Below are 13731 nucleotides of genomic sequence, written 5' to 3'. Positions count from 1 at the left end.
AAGACCCTTAAATGACTAAAAACAGATGAAAAAGAGTTAAAAAGACTCTTAAATGACTAAAAACAGATGAAAAAGAGTAAAAAAAGACTCTTAAATGACTAAAAACAGATGAAAAAGAGTAAAAAAGACTCTTAAATGACTAAAAACAGATAAAAAAGGGTAAAAAAGACTCTTTAATGACTAAAAACAGATGAAAAAGAGTAAAAAAGACCCTTAAATGACTAAAAACAGATGAAAAAGAGTAAAAAAAGACCCTTAAATGACTAAAAACAGATGAAAAAGAGGAAAAAAGACCCTTAAATGACTAAAAACAGATGAAAAAGAGTAAAAAAAGACTCTTAAATGACTAAAAACAGATGAAAAAGAGTAAAAAAGACTCTTAAATGACTAAAAACAGATGAAAAAGAGTTAAAAAGACTCTTAAATGACTAAAAACAAATGAAAAAGAGTAAAAAAGACTCTTAAGTGACTAAAAACAGATGAAAAAGAGTAAAAAAAGACCCTTAAGTGACTAAAAATAGATGAAAAAGAGTAAAAAAGACCCTTAAATGACTAAAAACAGATGAAAAAGAGTAAAAAAAGACTCTTAAATGACTAAAAACAGATGAAAAAGAGTAAAAAAGACTCTCAAATGACTAAAAACAGATGAAAAAGAGTAAAAAAAGACTCTTAAATGACTAAAAACAGATGAAAAAGAGTAAAAAAGACCCTTAAATGACTAAAAACAGATGAAAAAGAGTAAAAAAGACTCTTAAATGACTAAAAACAGATGAAAAAGAGTAAAAAAGACTCTTAAATGACTAAAAACAGATGAAAAAGAGTAAAAAAGACCCAAAATGACTAAAAATAGAGGAAAAATAGTAAAAAAGACCTAAAATGACTGAAAACAGATGAAAAAGAGTAAAAAAAGACCTAAAATGACTAAAAACTGATGAAAAACAGTAAAAAAGACCTAAAATGACTAAAAACAGATGAAAAAGAGTAAAAAAGTGATGCAAAATGACTAAAAACAGATGAAAAAGAGTTAAAAAGACTCTTAAATGACTAAAAACAGATGAAAAAGAGTTAAAAAGACTCTTAAATGACTAAAAACAGATGAAAAAGAGTAAAAAAGACCGTTAAGTGACTAAAAACAGATGAAAAAGAGTAAAAAAGACTCTTAAATGACTAAAAACAGATGAAAAAGAGTAAAAAAGACCGTTAAGTGACTAAAAACAGATGAAAAAGAGTAAAAAAGACTCTTAAATGACTAAAAACAGATGAAAAAGAGTAAAAAAGACCGTTAAATGACTAAAAATAGATGAAAAAGAGTAAAAAAAGACCCTTAAATGACTAAAAATAGATGAAAAAGAGTAAAAAAAGACCTAAAATGACTAAAAAGTGATGCACAATGACTAAAAATAGATGAAAAAGAGTAAAAAAGTGATGCAAAATGACTAAAAATAGATGAAAAAGAGTAAAAAAGTGATGAAAAATGACTAAAAACAAATGAAAAAGAGTAAAAAAGTGACACAAAATGACTAAAAATGGACGAAAAAGAGTAAAAAAGACTCTTAAATGACCACACAGTTACTGCCTAAAGCTGTTCTGCGTCCCCTCGTGTGTGTGTGATAATAACAATAACATGATAAACATATTAAGTGTGTGTGATAGAGGAAGTCGACCTCTGACCTCGTGTGTGATAACAAAAAACAGATGAAAAAGAGTAAAAAAGACCCTTAAATGACTAAAAACAGATGAAAAAGAGTAAAAAAAGACTCTTAAATGACTGAAAACAGATGAAAAAGAGTAAAAAAGACCCTTAAATGACTAAAAATAGCCGAAAAAGAGTAAAAAAGACCCTTAAATGACTAAAAATAGATGAAAAAGAGTAGAAAAGACCCTTAAATGACTAAAAACAGATGAAAAAGAGTTAAAAAGACTCTTAAATGACTAAAAACAGATGAAAAAGAGTAAAAAAAGACTCTTAAATGACTAAAAACAGATGAAAAAGAGTAAAAAAGACTCTTAAATGACTAAAAACAGATGAAAAAGAGTAAAAAAAGACGCTTAAATGACTAAAAACAGATGAAAAAGAGTAAAAAAAGACTCTTAAATGACTAAAAACAGATGAAAAAGAGTAAAAAAAGACTCTTAAATGACTAAAAACAGATGAAAAAGAGTAAAAAAAGACTCTTAAATGACTAAAAACAGATGAAAAAGAGTAAAAAAGACCCTTAAATGACTAAAAACAGATGAAAAAGAGTAAAAAAGACTCTTAAATGACTAAAAATAGCCGAAAAAGAGTAAAAAAGACCCTTAAATGACTAAAAACAGATGAAAAAGAGTTAAAAAGACTCTTAAATGACTAAAAACAGATGAAAAAGAGTAAAAAAAGACTCTTAAATGACTAAAAACAGATGAAAAAGAGTAAAAAAAGACTCTTAAATGACTAAAAACAGATGAAAAGGAGTAAAAAAGACCCTTAAATGACTAAAAACAGATGAAAAAGAGTAAAAAAGACTCTTAAATGACTAAAAATAGCCGAAAAAGAGTAAAAAAGACCCTTAAATGACTAAAAACAGATGAAAAAGAGTTAAAAAGACTCTTAAATGACTAAAAACAGATGAAAAAGAGTAAAAAAGACTCTTAAATGACTAAAAACAGATGAAAAAGAGTAAAAAAGACTCTTAAATGACCACACAGTTACTGCCTAAAGCTGTTCTGCGTCCCCTCGTGTGTGTAATAATAATAACAATAACATGATAAACATATTAAGTGTGTGTGACAGAGGAAGACGACCTCTGACCTCGTGTGTGTGTGTGATAATAACAATAACATGATAAACATATTAAGTGTGTGTGATAGAGGAAGTCGACCTCTGACCTCGTGTGTGTGTGATAATAACAATAACATGATAAACATATTAAGTGTGTGTGACAGAGGAAGACGACCTCTGACCTCGTGTGTGTGTGTGATAATAACAATAACATGATAAACATATTAAGTGTGTGTGATAGAGGAAGTCGACCTCTGACCTCGTGTGTGTGTGATAATAACAATAACATGATAAACATATTAAGTGTGTGTGATAGAGGAAGTCGACCTCTGACCTCGTGTGTGTGTGATAATAACAATAACATGATAAACATATTAAGTGTGTGTGATAGAGGAAGTCGACCTCTGACCTCGTGTGTGTGTGTGATAATAACAATAACATGATAAACATATTAAGTGTGTGTGATAGAGGAAGACGACCTCTGACCTCGTGTGTGTGTGATAATAACAATAACATGATAAACATATTAAGTGTGTGTGATAGAGGAAGTCGACCTCTGACCTCGTGTGTGTGTGATAATAACAATAACATGATAAACGTATTAAGTGTGTGTGATAGAGGAAGTCGACCTCTGACCTCGCGTCTCGTAGAAAACCACTCCGGCGAAGTGTTGGATGCCGAACTGCGTCTCGTGGTTGTTCTTCGGGGGGATGTAGTTCGTGTGGACTTTGTGCTGGAAGTTCAGTTTGTTCAGCATGGTGGTGTCGGTGCCCTGCAGACACACACACACACACACACAGGCAGAACACACACACACACACACACACACACACACACACACACACACACACCCTTATGTGAAGCCCCTGAAACCTTGGTTTCACACCTTAAATCTGATGTTTGAAGTAAATAATAGATGAAAAAGAGTAAAAAAGTGATGAAAACGAGTAGAAAAGTGATGAAAACAAGTAAAAAAGTGATGAAAAAGAGTAAAAAAAGAGTCAAAAATAGATGAAAACAAGTAAAAATAGATGAAAAGAGTAAAAAAATAGATGAAAACAGGTAAAAAATAGATGAAAACAGGTAAAAAAGTGATGAAAACGAGTAGAAAAGTGATGAAAACAAGTAAAAAAGTGATGAAAATGAGTAGAAAAGTGATGAAAACAAGTAAAAAAGTGATGAAAAAGAGTAAAAAAAGAGTCAAAAATAGATGAAAACAAGTAAAAATAGATGAAAAGAGTAAAAAATATATGAAAACAGGTGAAAAAGTGATGAAAACGAGTAGAAAAGTGATGAAAACAAGTAGAAAAGTGATGAAAACAGGTAAAAAAGTGATGAAAACGAGTAGAAAAGTGATGAAAACAGGTAAAAAAGTGATGAAAACAAGTAAAAAAGTGATGAAAACGAGTAGAAAAGTGATGAAAACAAGTAAAAAAGTGATGAAAACGAGTAGAAAAGTGATGAAAACGAGTAGAAAAGTGATGAAAACAAGTAAAAAAGTGATGAAAACAGGTAAAAAAGTGATGAAAACGAGTAGAAAAGTGATGAAAACAGGTAAAAAAGTGATGAAAACAAGTAAAAAAGTGATGAAAACGAGTAGAAAAGTGATGAAAACAAGTAAAAAAGTGATGAAAAAGAGTAAAAAAAGAGTCAAAAATAGATGAAAACAAGTAAAAATAGATGAAAAGAGTAAAAAATAGATGAAAAAGAGTAAAAAAGTGATGAAAACGAGTAGAAAAGTGATGAAAACAAGTAAAAAAGTGATGAAAACAGGTAAAAAAGTGATGAAAACGAGTAGAAAAGTGATGAAAATGAGTAAAAAAGTGATGAAAACGAGTAGAAAAGTGATGAAAACGAGTAGAAAAGTGATGAAAATGAGTAAAAAAGTGATGAAAACAAGTAGAAAAGTGATGAAAACAAGTAAAAAAGTGATGAAAACAAGTAAAAAAGTGATGAAAACGAGTAGAAAAGTGATGAAAACGAGTAGAAAAGTGATGAAAACAAGTAAAAAAGTGATGAAAACAGGTAAAAAAGTGATGAAAACAAGTAAAAAAGTGATGAAAACAAGTAAAAAAGTGATGAAAACGAGTAGAAAAGTGATGAAAACGAGTAGAAAAGTGATGAAAACAAGTAAAAAAGTGATGAAAACGAGTAGAAAAGTGATGAAAACAAGTAAAAAAGTGATGAAAACGAGTAGAAAAGTGATGAAAACAAGTAGAAAAGTGATGAAAACAAGTAAAAAAGTGATGAAAACGAGTAGAAAAGTGATGAAAACAAGTAAAAAAGTGATGAAAAAGAGTCAAAAAAGAGTCAAAAATAGATGAAAACAAGTAAAAATAGATGAAAACAGGTAAAAAAGTGATGAAAACGAGTAAAAAAGTGATGAAAACAACTAAAAAAGACCTAAAATGACTAAAAACAGAAGAAAAACAGTAATAAACTGCGTCTCCACGGGCTCGCCCCTGAGGCGCTCGCCCCTGAGGCCGTCGCCCCTGAGGCCGTCGCCCCTGAGGCGCTCGCCCCTGAGGCCGTCGCCCCTGAGGAGATCGCCCCTGAGGCCGTCGCCCCTGAGGCGGTCGCCCCTGAGGCGCTCGCCCCTGAGGCCGTCGCCCCTGAGGAGATCGCCCCTGAGGCCGTCGCCCCTGAGGCGGTCGCCCCTGAGGCGCTCGCCCCTGAGGCCGTCGCCCCTGAGGAGATCGCCCCTGAGGCCGTCGCCCCTGAGGCCGTCGCCCCTGAGGCGCTCGCCCCTGAGGCCGTCGCCCCTGAGGAGATCGCCCCTGAGGCCGTCGCCCCTGAGGCCGTCGCCCCTGAGGCGCTCGCCCCTGAGGCCGTCGCCCCTGAGGAGATCGCCCCTGAGGCCGTCGCCCCTGAGGCGTCGCCCCTGAGGCCGTCGCCCCTGAGGCGCTCTCCCCCTCGCGTTGTCGCCGCGGTGCCGTACCCGGGGGAACTTGCTCTCCTCGTCGATGAGCGAGATGATGTTCATGGGCTTCAGGGCGATCATGTCCAGCGCGTCCTGGTTGTCGGTGAACTCGATGTGCTGCCAGCTGATGTGCTCCAGGTTGTACTCCTCCTGCTCCAGCTTGAACACGTGACGCACGAAGAACTGCTGCAGGTTCTCGTTGGCGAAGTTGATGCACAGCTGCTCGAAGCTGCGGACGAGAGGGTTTAAGGGTTATACACGTCCACTTAAAGCTGCAAACTCTCTAATGTCCACTTAAAGCTGCATTCTCTCTAATGCCCAGCAGGAGGAGACTCCACTTAAAGCTGCATTCTCTCTAATGTCCAGCAGGAGGAGACTCCACTTAAAGCTGCATTCTCTCTAATGTCCAGCAGGAGGAGACTCCACTTAAAGCTGCATTCTCTCTAATGTCCAGCAGGAGGAGACTCCACTTAAAGCTGCATTCTCTCTAATGTCCAGCAGGGGGAGACTCCACTTAAAGCTGCATTCTCTCTAATGTCCAGCAGGAGGAGACTCCACTTAAAGCTGCATTCTCTCTAATGTCCAGCAGGAGGAGACTCCACTTAAAGCTGCGTTCTCTCTAATGTCCAGCAGGAGGAGACTCCACTTAAAGCTGCAAACTCTCTAATGTCCAGCAGGGGGAGACTCCACTTAAAGCTGCATTCTCTCTAATGTCCAGCAGGAGGAGACTCCACTTAAAGCTGCATTCTCTGTAATGTCCAGCAGGAGGAGACTCCACTTAAAGCTGCATCCTCTCTAATGTCCAGCAGGAGGAGACTCCACTTAAAGCTGCATCCTCTCTAATGTCCAGCAGGGGGAGACTCCACTTAAAGCTGCATTCTCTCTAATGTCCAGCAGGAGGAGACTCCACTTAAAGCTGCATCCTCTCTAATGTCCAGCAGGAGGAGACTCCACTTAAAGCTGCATTCTCTCTAATGTCCAGCAGGAGGAGACTCCACTTAAAGCTGCATTCTCTCTAATGTCCAGCAGGAGGAGACTCCACTTAAAGCTGCGTTCTCTCTAATGTCCAGCAGGGGGAGACTCCACTTAAAGCTGCATTCTCTCTAATGTCCAGCAGGAGGAGACTCCACTTAAAGCTGCATTCTCTCTAATGTCCAGCAGGAGGAGACTCCACTTAAAGCTGCATTCTCTCTAATGTCCAGCAGGGGGAGACTCCACTTAAAGCTGCATTCTCTCTAATGTCCAGCAGGAGGAGACTCCACTTAAAGCTGCGTTCTCTCTAATGTCCAGCAGGAGGAGACTCCACTTAAAGCTGCATTCTCTCTAATGTCCAGCAGGAGGAGACTCCACTTAAAGCTGCATTCTCTCTAATGTCCAGCAGGAGGAGACTCCACTTAAAGCTGCATTCTCTCTAATGTCCAACAGGAGGAGACTCCACTTAAAGCTGCATTCTCTCTAATGTCCAGCAGGGGGAGACTCCACTTAAAGCTGCATTCTCTCTAATGTCCAACAGGAGGAGACTCCACTTAAAGCTGCATTCTCTCTAATGTCCAGCAGGAGGAGACTCCACTTAAAGCTGCATTCTCTCTAATGTCCAGCAGGAGGAGACTCCACTTAAAGCTGCATTCTCTCTAATGTCCAGCAGGGGGAGACTCCACTTAAAGCTGCATTCTCTCTAATGTCCAACAGGAGGAGACTCCACTTAAAGCTGCATTCTCTCTAATGTCCAGCAGGGGGAGACTCCACTTAAAGCTGCATTCTCTCTAATGTCCAGCAGGAGGAGACTCCACTTAAAGCTGCATTCTCTCTAATGTCCAGCAGGAGGAGACTCCACTTAAAGCTGCATTCTCTCTAATGTCCAGCAGGAGGAGACTCCACTTAAAGCTGCAAACTCTCTAATGTCCACTTAAAGCTGCATTCTCTCTAATGTCCACTTAAAGCTGCAGTCTCTCTAATGTCCACTTAAAGCTGCATTCTCTCTAATGTCCAGCAGGAGGAGACTCCACTTAAAGCTGCATTCTCTCTAATGTCCAGCAGGGGGAGACTCCACTTAAAGCTGCATTCTCTCTAATGTCCAGCAGGAGGAGACTCCACTTAAAGCTGCATTCTCTCTAATGTCCAGCAGGAGGAGACTCCACTTAAAGCTGCGTTCTCTCTAATGTCCAGCAGGAGGAGACTCCACTTAAAGCTGCAAACTCTCTAATGTCCAGCAGGGGGAGACTCCACTTAAAGCTGCATTCTCTCTAATGTCCAGCAGGAGGAGACTCCACTTAAAGCTGCATTCTCTGTAATGTCCAGCAGGAGGAGACTCCACTTAAAGCTGCATCCTCTCTAATGTCCAGCAGGAGGAGACTCCACTTAAAGCTGCATCCTCTCTAATGTCCAGCAGGGGGAGACTCCACTTAAAGCTGCATTCTCTCTAATGTCCAGCAGGAGGAGACTCCACTTAAAGCTGCATCCTCTCTAATGTCCAGCAGGGGGAGACTCCACTTAAAGCTGCATTCTCTCTAATGTCCAGCAGGAGGAGACTCCACTTAAAGCTGCGTTCTCTCTAATGTCCAGCAGGGGGAGACTCCACTTAAAGCTGCATTCTCTCTAATGTCCAGCAGGAGGAGACTCCACTTAAAGCTGCATTCTCTCTAATGTCCAGCAGGAGGAGACTCCACTTAAAGCTGCGTTCTCTCTAATGTCCAGCAGGAGGAGACTCCACTTAAAGCTGCATTCTCTCTAATGTCCAGCAGGAGGAGACTCCACTTAAAGCTGCATTCTCTCTAATGTCCAGCAGGAGGAGACTCCACTTAAAGCTGCATTCTCTCTAATGTCCAACAGGAGGAGACTCCACTTAAAGCTGCATTCTCTCTAATGTCCAGCAGGGGGAGACTCCACTTAAAGCTGCATTCTCTCTAATGTCCAACAGGAGGAGACTCCACTTAAAGCTGCATTCTCTCTAATGTCCAGCAGGAGGAGACTCCACTTAAAGCTGCATTCTCTCTAATGTCCAGCAGGAGGAGACTCCACTTAAAGCTGCATTCTCTCTAATGTCCAGCAGGGGGAGACTCCACTTAAAGCTGCATTCTCTCTAATGTCCAACAGGAGGAGACTCCACTTAAAGCTGCATTCTCTCTAATGTCCAGCAGGAGGAGACTCCACTTAAAGCTGCATTCTCTCTAATGTCCAGCAGGGGGAGACTCCACTTAAAGCTGCATTCTCTCTAATGTCCAGCAGGAGGAGACTCCACTTAAAGCTGCATTCTCTCTAATGTCCAGCAGGAGGAGACTCCACTTAAAGCTGCATTCTCTCTAATGTCCAGCAGGAGGAGACTCCACTTAAAGCTGCGTTCTCTCTAATGTCCAGCAGGAGGAGACTCCACTTAAAGCTGCATTCTCTCTAATGTCCAGCAGGAGGAGACTCCACTTAAAGCTGCATTCTCTCTAATGTCCAACAGGAGGAGACTCCACTTAAAGCTGCATTCTCTCTAATGTCCAGCAGGGGGAGACTCCACTTAAAGCTGCATTCTCTCTAATGTCCAACAGGAGGAGACTCCACTTAAAGCTGCATTCTCTCTAATGTCCAGCAGGAGGAGACTCCACTTAAAGCTGCATTCTCTCTAATGTCCAGCAGGAGGAGACTCCACTTAAAGCTGCATTCTCTCTAATGTCCAGCAGGGGGAGACTCCACTTAAAGCTGCATTCTCTCTAATGTCCAACAGGAGGAGACTCCACTTAAAGCTGCATTCTCTCTAATGTCCAGCAGGAGGAGACTCCACTTAAAGCTGCATTCTCTCTAATGTCCAGCAGGGGGAGACTCCACTTAAAGCTGCATTCTCTCTAATGTCCAGCAGGAGGAGACTCCACTTAAAGCTGCATTCTCTCTAATGTCCAGCAGGAGGAGACTCCACTTAAAGCTGCATTCTCTCTAATGTCCAGCAGGAGGAGACTCCACTTAAAGCTGCGTTCTCTCTAATGTCCAGCAGGAGGAGACTCCACTTAAAGCTGCATTCTCTCTAATGTCCAGCAGGAGGAGACTCCACTTAAAGCTGCATTCTCTCTAATGTCCAGCAGGAGGAGACTCCACTTAAAGCTGCGTTCTCTCTAATGTCCAGCAGGAGGAGACTCCACTTAAAGCTGCATTCTCTCTAATGTCCAGCAGGAGGAGACTCCACTTAAAGCTGCATTCTCTCTAATGTCCAGCAGGAGGAGACTCCACTTAAAGCTGCATTCTCTCTAATGTCCAGCAGGAGGAGACTCCACTTAAAGCTGCTTCAAAATGGCCGCCACAAACCAATGGGTGACGTCACGGTAGCGACATAAATCTAAAGGTTTCCATGTTTATAAAGACTGTGGAGGTCCCGATCACTGGGGCCCAGGCCTTTCTGTGTGTGTGTGTGTGTGTGTGTGTGTGTGTGTGTGTGTGTGTGTGTGTGTGTGTGTGTGTGTGTGTGTGTGTTGTACCTGTTAACAGTGAAGTTCTCAAAGCCGAAGATGTCCAGCAGTCCGATGGAGCGTCTGAGAGCTTTGGGCTGAACAGACGCAGGCTTGTAAATGGCCGCATTGATCTTCTCCACGATCCACACGAACAAACGGCCGTAAATCCCCTACACACACACACACACACACACACGCACGCACACACAAACACACACGGACACACACACACACACACACACACAAAGTAAAAAAGAGATAGGGGACATAAATACAATAAATATGCCAACTACAAAGACCAAAAACTACCAAAAAGACACGAAAAACATCAGAAAAATAGTAAAAAAACACCTAAAATGACCACAGAGTGGTCGGGTTAACTTTTAGGGCGCCCTCCCACTGTGCCTCCGTCCCGTGCCCCGTGCTTTAGGGTCCTTGTCCCCCCCTCCAGGCCCGTTTGTACTCACACTACCTGGGCCTCGGAGAATGCTTCTTGCTGCCTATACGTCATCACGCCGTAACACGTCACACACATTGATGACGTCATGGCGATGCGTGGCTTTGTTTCCAGATCTTTCCGTAGACCTCGGAGTTTTTGTGCGTCTTGTCGACAGTTTTTGAATCTTTTCATCGACCAAATCTGCAGTAAACACTCCACCTCCGCATCACACCAACGTGAACCTTTCACCGCCATTGTTTTAAATGTCCGCGCATGGTCCCTCCTTCTTTTTTCTACGTCCCAACAGGCGCACAGGAAATGACCTCAGAACCGCTGTAGGCCTCGCGCTCGTACACGTGCGCACGCTCGTGCTCGTACATGTGCAAACGCGCTTTACAAAAGCCCACCTCTCCCAAACGGGCCGTGGACGGCGAGCGTGCCGCAGCTAGACACAGTACGGTTGCACTCACCCTGGTCAGAGGAACCAGACTTTACCCGTAAAACCTGTTTGTGCACGGTACGAAGGGACAGTGTGAGTGCGCCCTTAAGGTCACATGATTGTGCCTCTCATAAATCCAACCCTAACGTCCCCGTTGTGAGAGGTGGAAAGCCGGCCAATAGGGCAACGGTAAAACTTCACGGGCCAATCACCCGTGAAGTGGATTAAGAAGCCCCACAACCTCGCAGAGGAAGACTCCTCAAGCCTAAAAGCCAATGAGACGATGAAGACGCAGACTGGAAACCATATGGAGAGGGTGCGTCGGAGTCTTCTCTCTCCGAGGCGACCCTACCAACACCGCAACAGTCACCGAACACCAGGACCATGTTCAACGCAAGGGAGACGTCACGCAGTGCAGATGGGAAGAGGAGGAAGCTAAAGGGAGAGGACCGACACGGAAACAGCTGGAAAGAATGGCCCAACACAGACGAGGGGGAGATTCATCAACGGCCTTTGTTCTGAAAGGCCTAAGTAAGTAAGTGTGTACATGATTGTGGGTTAAATAGAAATCTATTAATATAATATTATAATATTGAATTTAAGTGTGTTACCTTAACGAAAGCGTCCCGTACGTCCAGAGCCTGTTCCTTGCTGAGAGGCGTGGAGACGGTCTCTCCTCTGGTGATCAGAGTCCGGCTGGTCAGACAGTTCATCAGGTCTTTACCGTCCACCTGAACACACACACACACACACACACACACACACACACACACACACACACACACACACACACACACACACACAGACACACACACACACACACACACACACACACACACACACACACACCACGCAGATGGTTATTTCCCGTTGAAAAGCTAAAAGTAGTGATTTTATTGTTTATTTTAGCAAGAGACAGCGTGCTTTTATGCGTCTGTGTCACAAACCACAAATTATCCGTGTGTGTGTGTGTGTGTGTGTGTGTGTGTGTGTGTGTGTGTGTGTGTGTGTGTGTGTGCGTGTCTCACCTCCAGCAGCGTAGCGGCAGTGGTGAGGTGAGGGCTGCGGACGACCTCGCAGGCGTCCAGGTTGTCATACGTACGAGCTGCAGGGTCAAAGGTCACAACAACAACAGCAACAACACACTGAGGCGACGTCATCAGGAAAGATACATGCGCGTGTTCAACCTCCCAGACGAGTTATCGAGCTCTAAACACTGTATTAAAACTTGTTTCAGAACAGTTTTATCTGTTGGTTAACGAGACTTCCAGCCACATGCGTACGTGGTTGCTCGTAGTCACTTGCGTAAAACACAGATGAATCTGTGTTTTATGCTTTTACGACGACACCTACGCGCTCTGTTGGTGTTTGGTGATGATGTTACCTCGTGGCGTAGTGGCTGGATTCTCGCGATAACACGAAATCACACGAGAACTGCGGGTTCACGTCACACTAAAATCCATCTTGTCAGGCTACAAGGTATACGTTTGCGTTCACAGGGAAAGTGAACCGACCAATCAGCATCCTGTGAGGAGCTACTGGTAGTTGAGGGTGACAACAACGCGTTGAGAGCGGTTAGCTTGTACCCAGTTCAGACCAGAGATTCGCGATCAGACAAAACTGTTTTAAAACGTTGCAGCAGTGTGAACTGACCCGTCTCGTCTGGACTCAAACCCGCTGATGTTGTCGCCTGAGACTCAGCTCGCCAAGTCTCCAGCTGCTGGTTTGAGAACGTTAAGTCACGTCACCTGTTTCAACGGCCGATCAGCTCGTAGAAAAGTCTGCTGGTCAAGTCACTTACAAACTGTCAGCTGGTTGAAAAGGCCGTTTTTAACGAAGGCTCCGTGAGAGAGAGGGAGAGGGTGGAAAGAGCTAGAGAATAAATGAAGAGAGGGAGCGCCGTTTATCAAGAACAAGGCATTGTAGCGAGTATCTCACTGTCTCTGTCCTCATTTATATTTTACGATGCTACAAATTATATCAAGCTATGAAGAAAAGCCTGAAAAGTCAGAAGTTAGAACAGAAATACAGAGAACGGTTGCAGTAGAGACGATGCACTGTCTCGTACCACTGGTGTGAACTGGCAGGTTTCAGAACGCTGCAGACCTGCACGTTGAAATTAGTTGCAAGTTTCGTCTAGTTGGGAATCTTAGCTCTGAACTGGACTTTAAGGTGCACTCCCACTGTGCCTCCGTCCCGCGCCCCGTGCTTTAGGGTCCTTGTCCCCCCCTCCAGGCCCGTTTGTACTCACACTACCTGGGCCTCGGAGAACGCTTCTTGCTGCCTATACGTCATCACGCCGTAACACGTCACACGCATTGATGACGTCATGGTGATGCGTCTCTTTGTTTCCAGATCTTTCCGTAGACCTCGGAGTTTTTGTGCGTCTTGTCGACTGTTTTTGAATCTTTTCATCGACCAAATCTGCAGTAAACACTCCACCTCCGCATCACACCAACGTGAACCTTTCACCGCCATTGTTTGAAATGTCCGCGCATGGTTCCTCCTTCTTTTTTCTACGTCCCAACAGGCGCACAGGAAATGACCTCAGAACCGCCGTAGGCCTCGTGCTCGTACACGTGCGCACGCTCGTGCTCGTACATGTGCAAACGTGCTTTACAAAAGCCCACCTCTCCCAAACGGGCCGTGGACGGCAACCGTACCGCTCCTAGACGCGGTACGGTTGCACTCACACTGGTCAAACGGACTAGACTTTACCCGTAAAACCTGTTTTGGCCCGGTACGGAGGAA

General features: G+C 42.8%; 1 protein-coding gene across 3 annotated transcripts in view; it reads right to left on the bottom strand.

Moving 5' to 3' along the window:
• myo7aa (myosin VIIAa) overlaps window positions 1-13731 on the bottom strand; it is a gene marked incomplete at its 5' end in the record, with an annotated part of 95423 nt that overhangs the window by 47922 nt on the left and 33770 nt on the right. For all 3 annotated transcript variants that reach the window (XM_083913792.1, XM_083913791.1, XM_083913790.1), the window contains 5 exons: window positions 3395-3530; window positions 5697-5907; window positions 10130-10272; window positions 11592-11711; window positions 12009-12085. In XM_083913792.1, coding sequence (XP_083769918.1) covers window positions 3395-3530; window positions 5697-5907; window positions 10130-10272; window positions 11592-11711; window positions 12009-12085 — 687 coding nt within the window. The remainder of the gene's footprint in view (window positions 1-3394; window positions 3531-5696; window positions 5908-10129; window positions 10273-11591; window positions 11712-12008; window positions 12086-13731) is intronic.

Source organism: Echiichthys vipera (assembly GCF_963691815.1).
Source record: "Echiichthys vipera genome assembly, chromosome: 5".
Classification (NCBI taxonomy): Eukaryota; Metazoa; Chordata; class Actinopteri; order Perciformes; family Trachinidae; genus Echiichthys; species Echiichthys vipera.
Note: the sequence above shows the minus strand (reverse complement) of the source record. Positions and strands in the feature narration are given on the sequence as shown.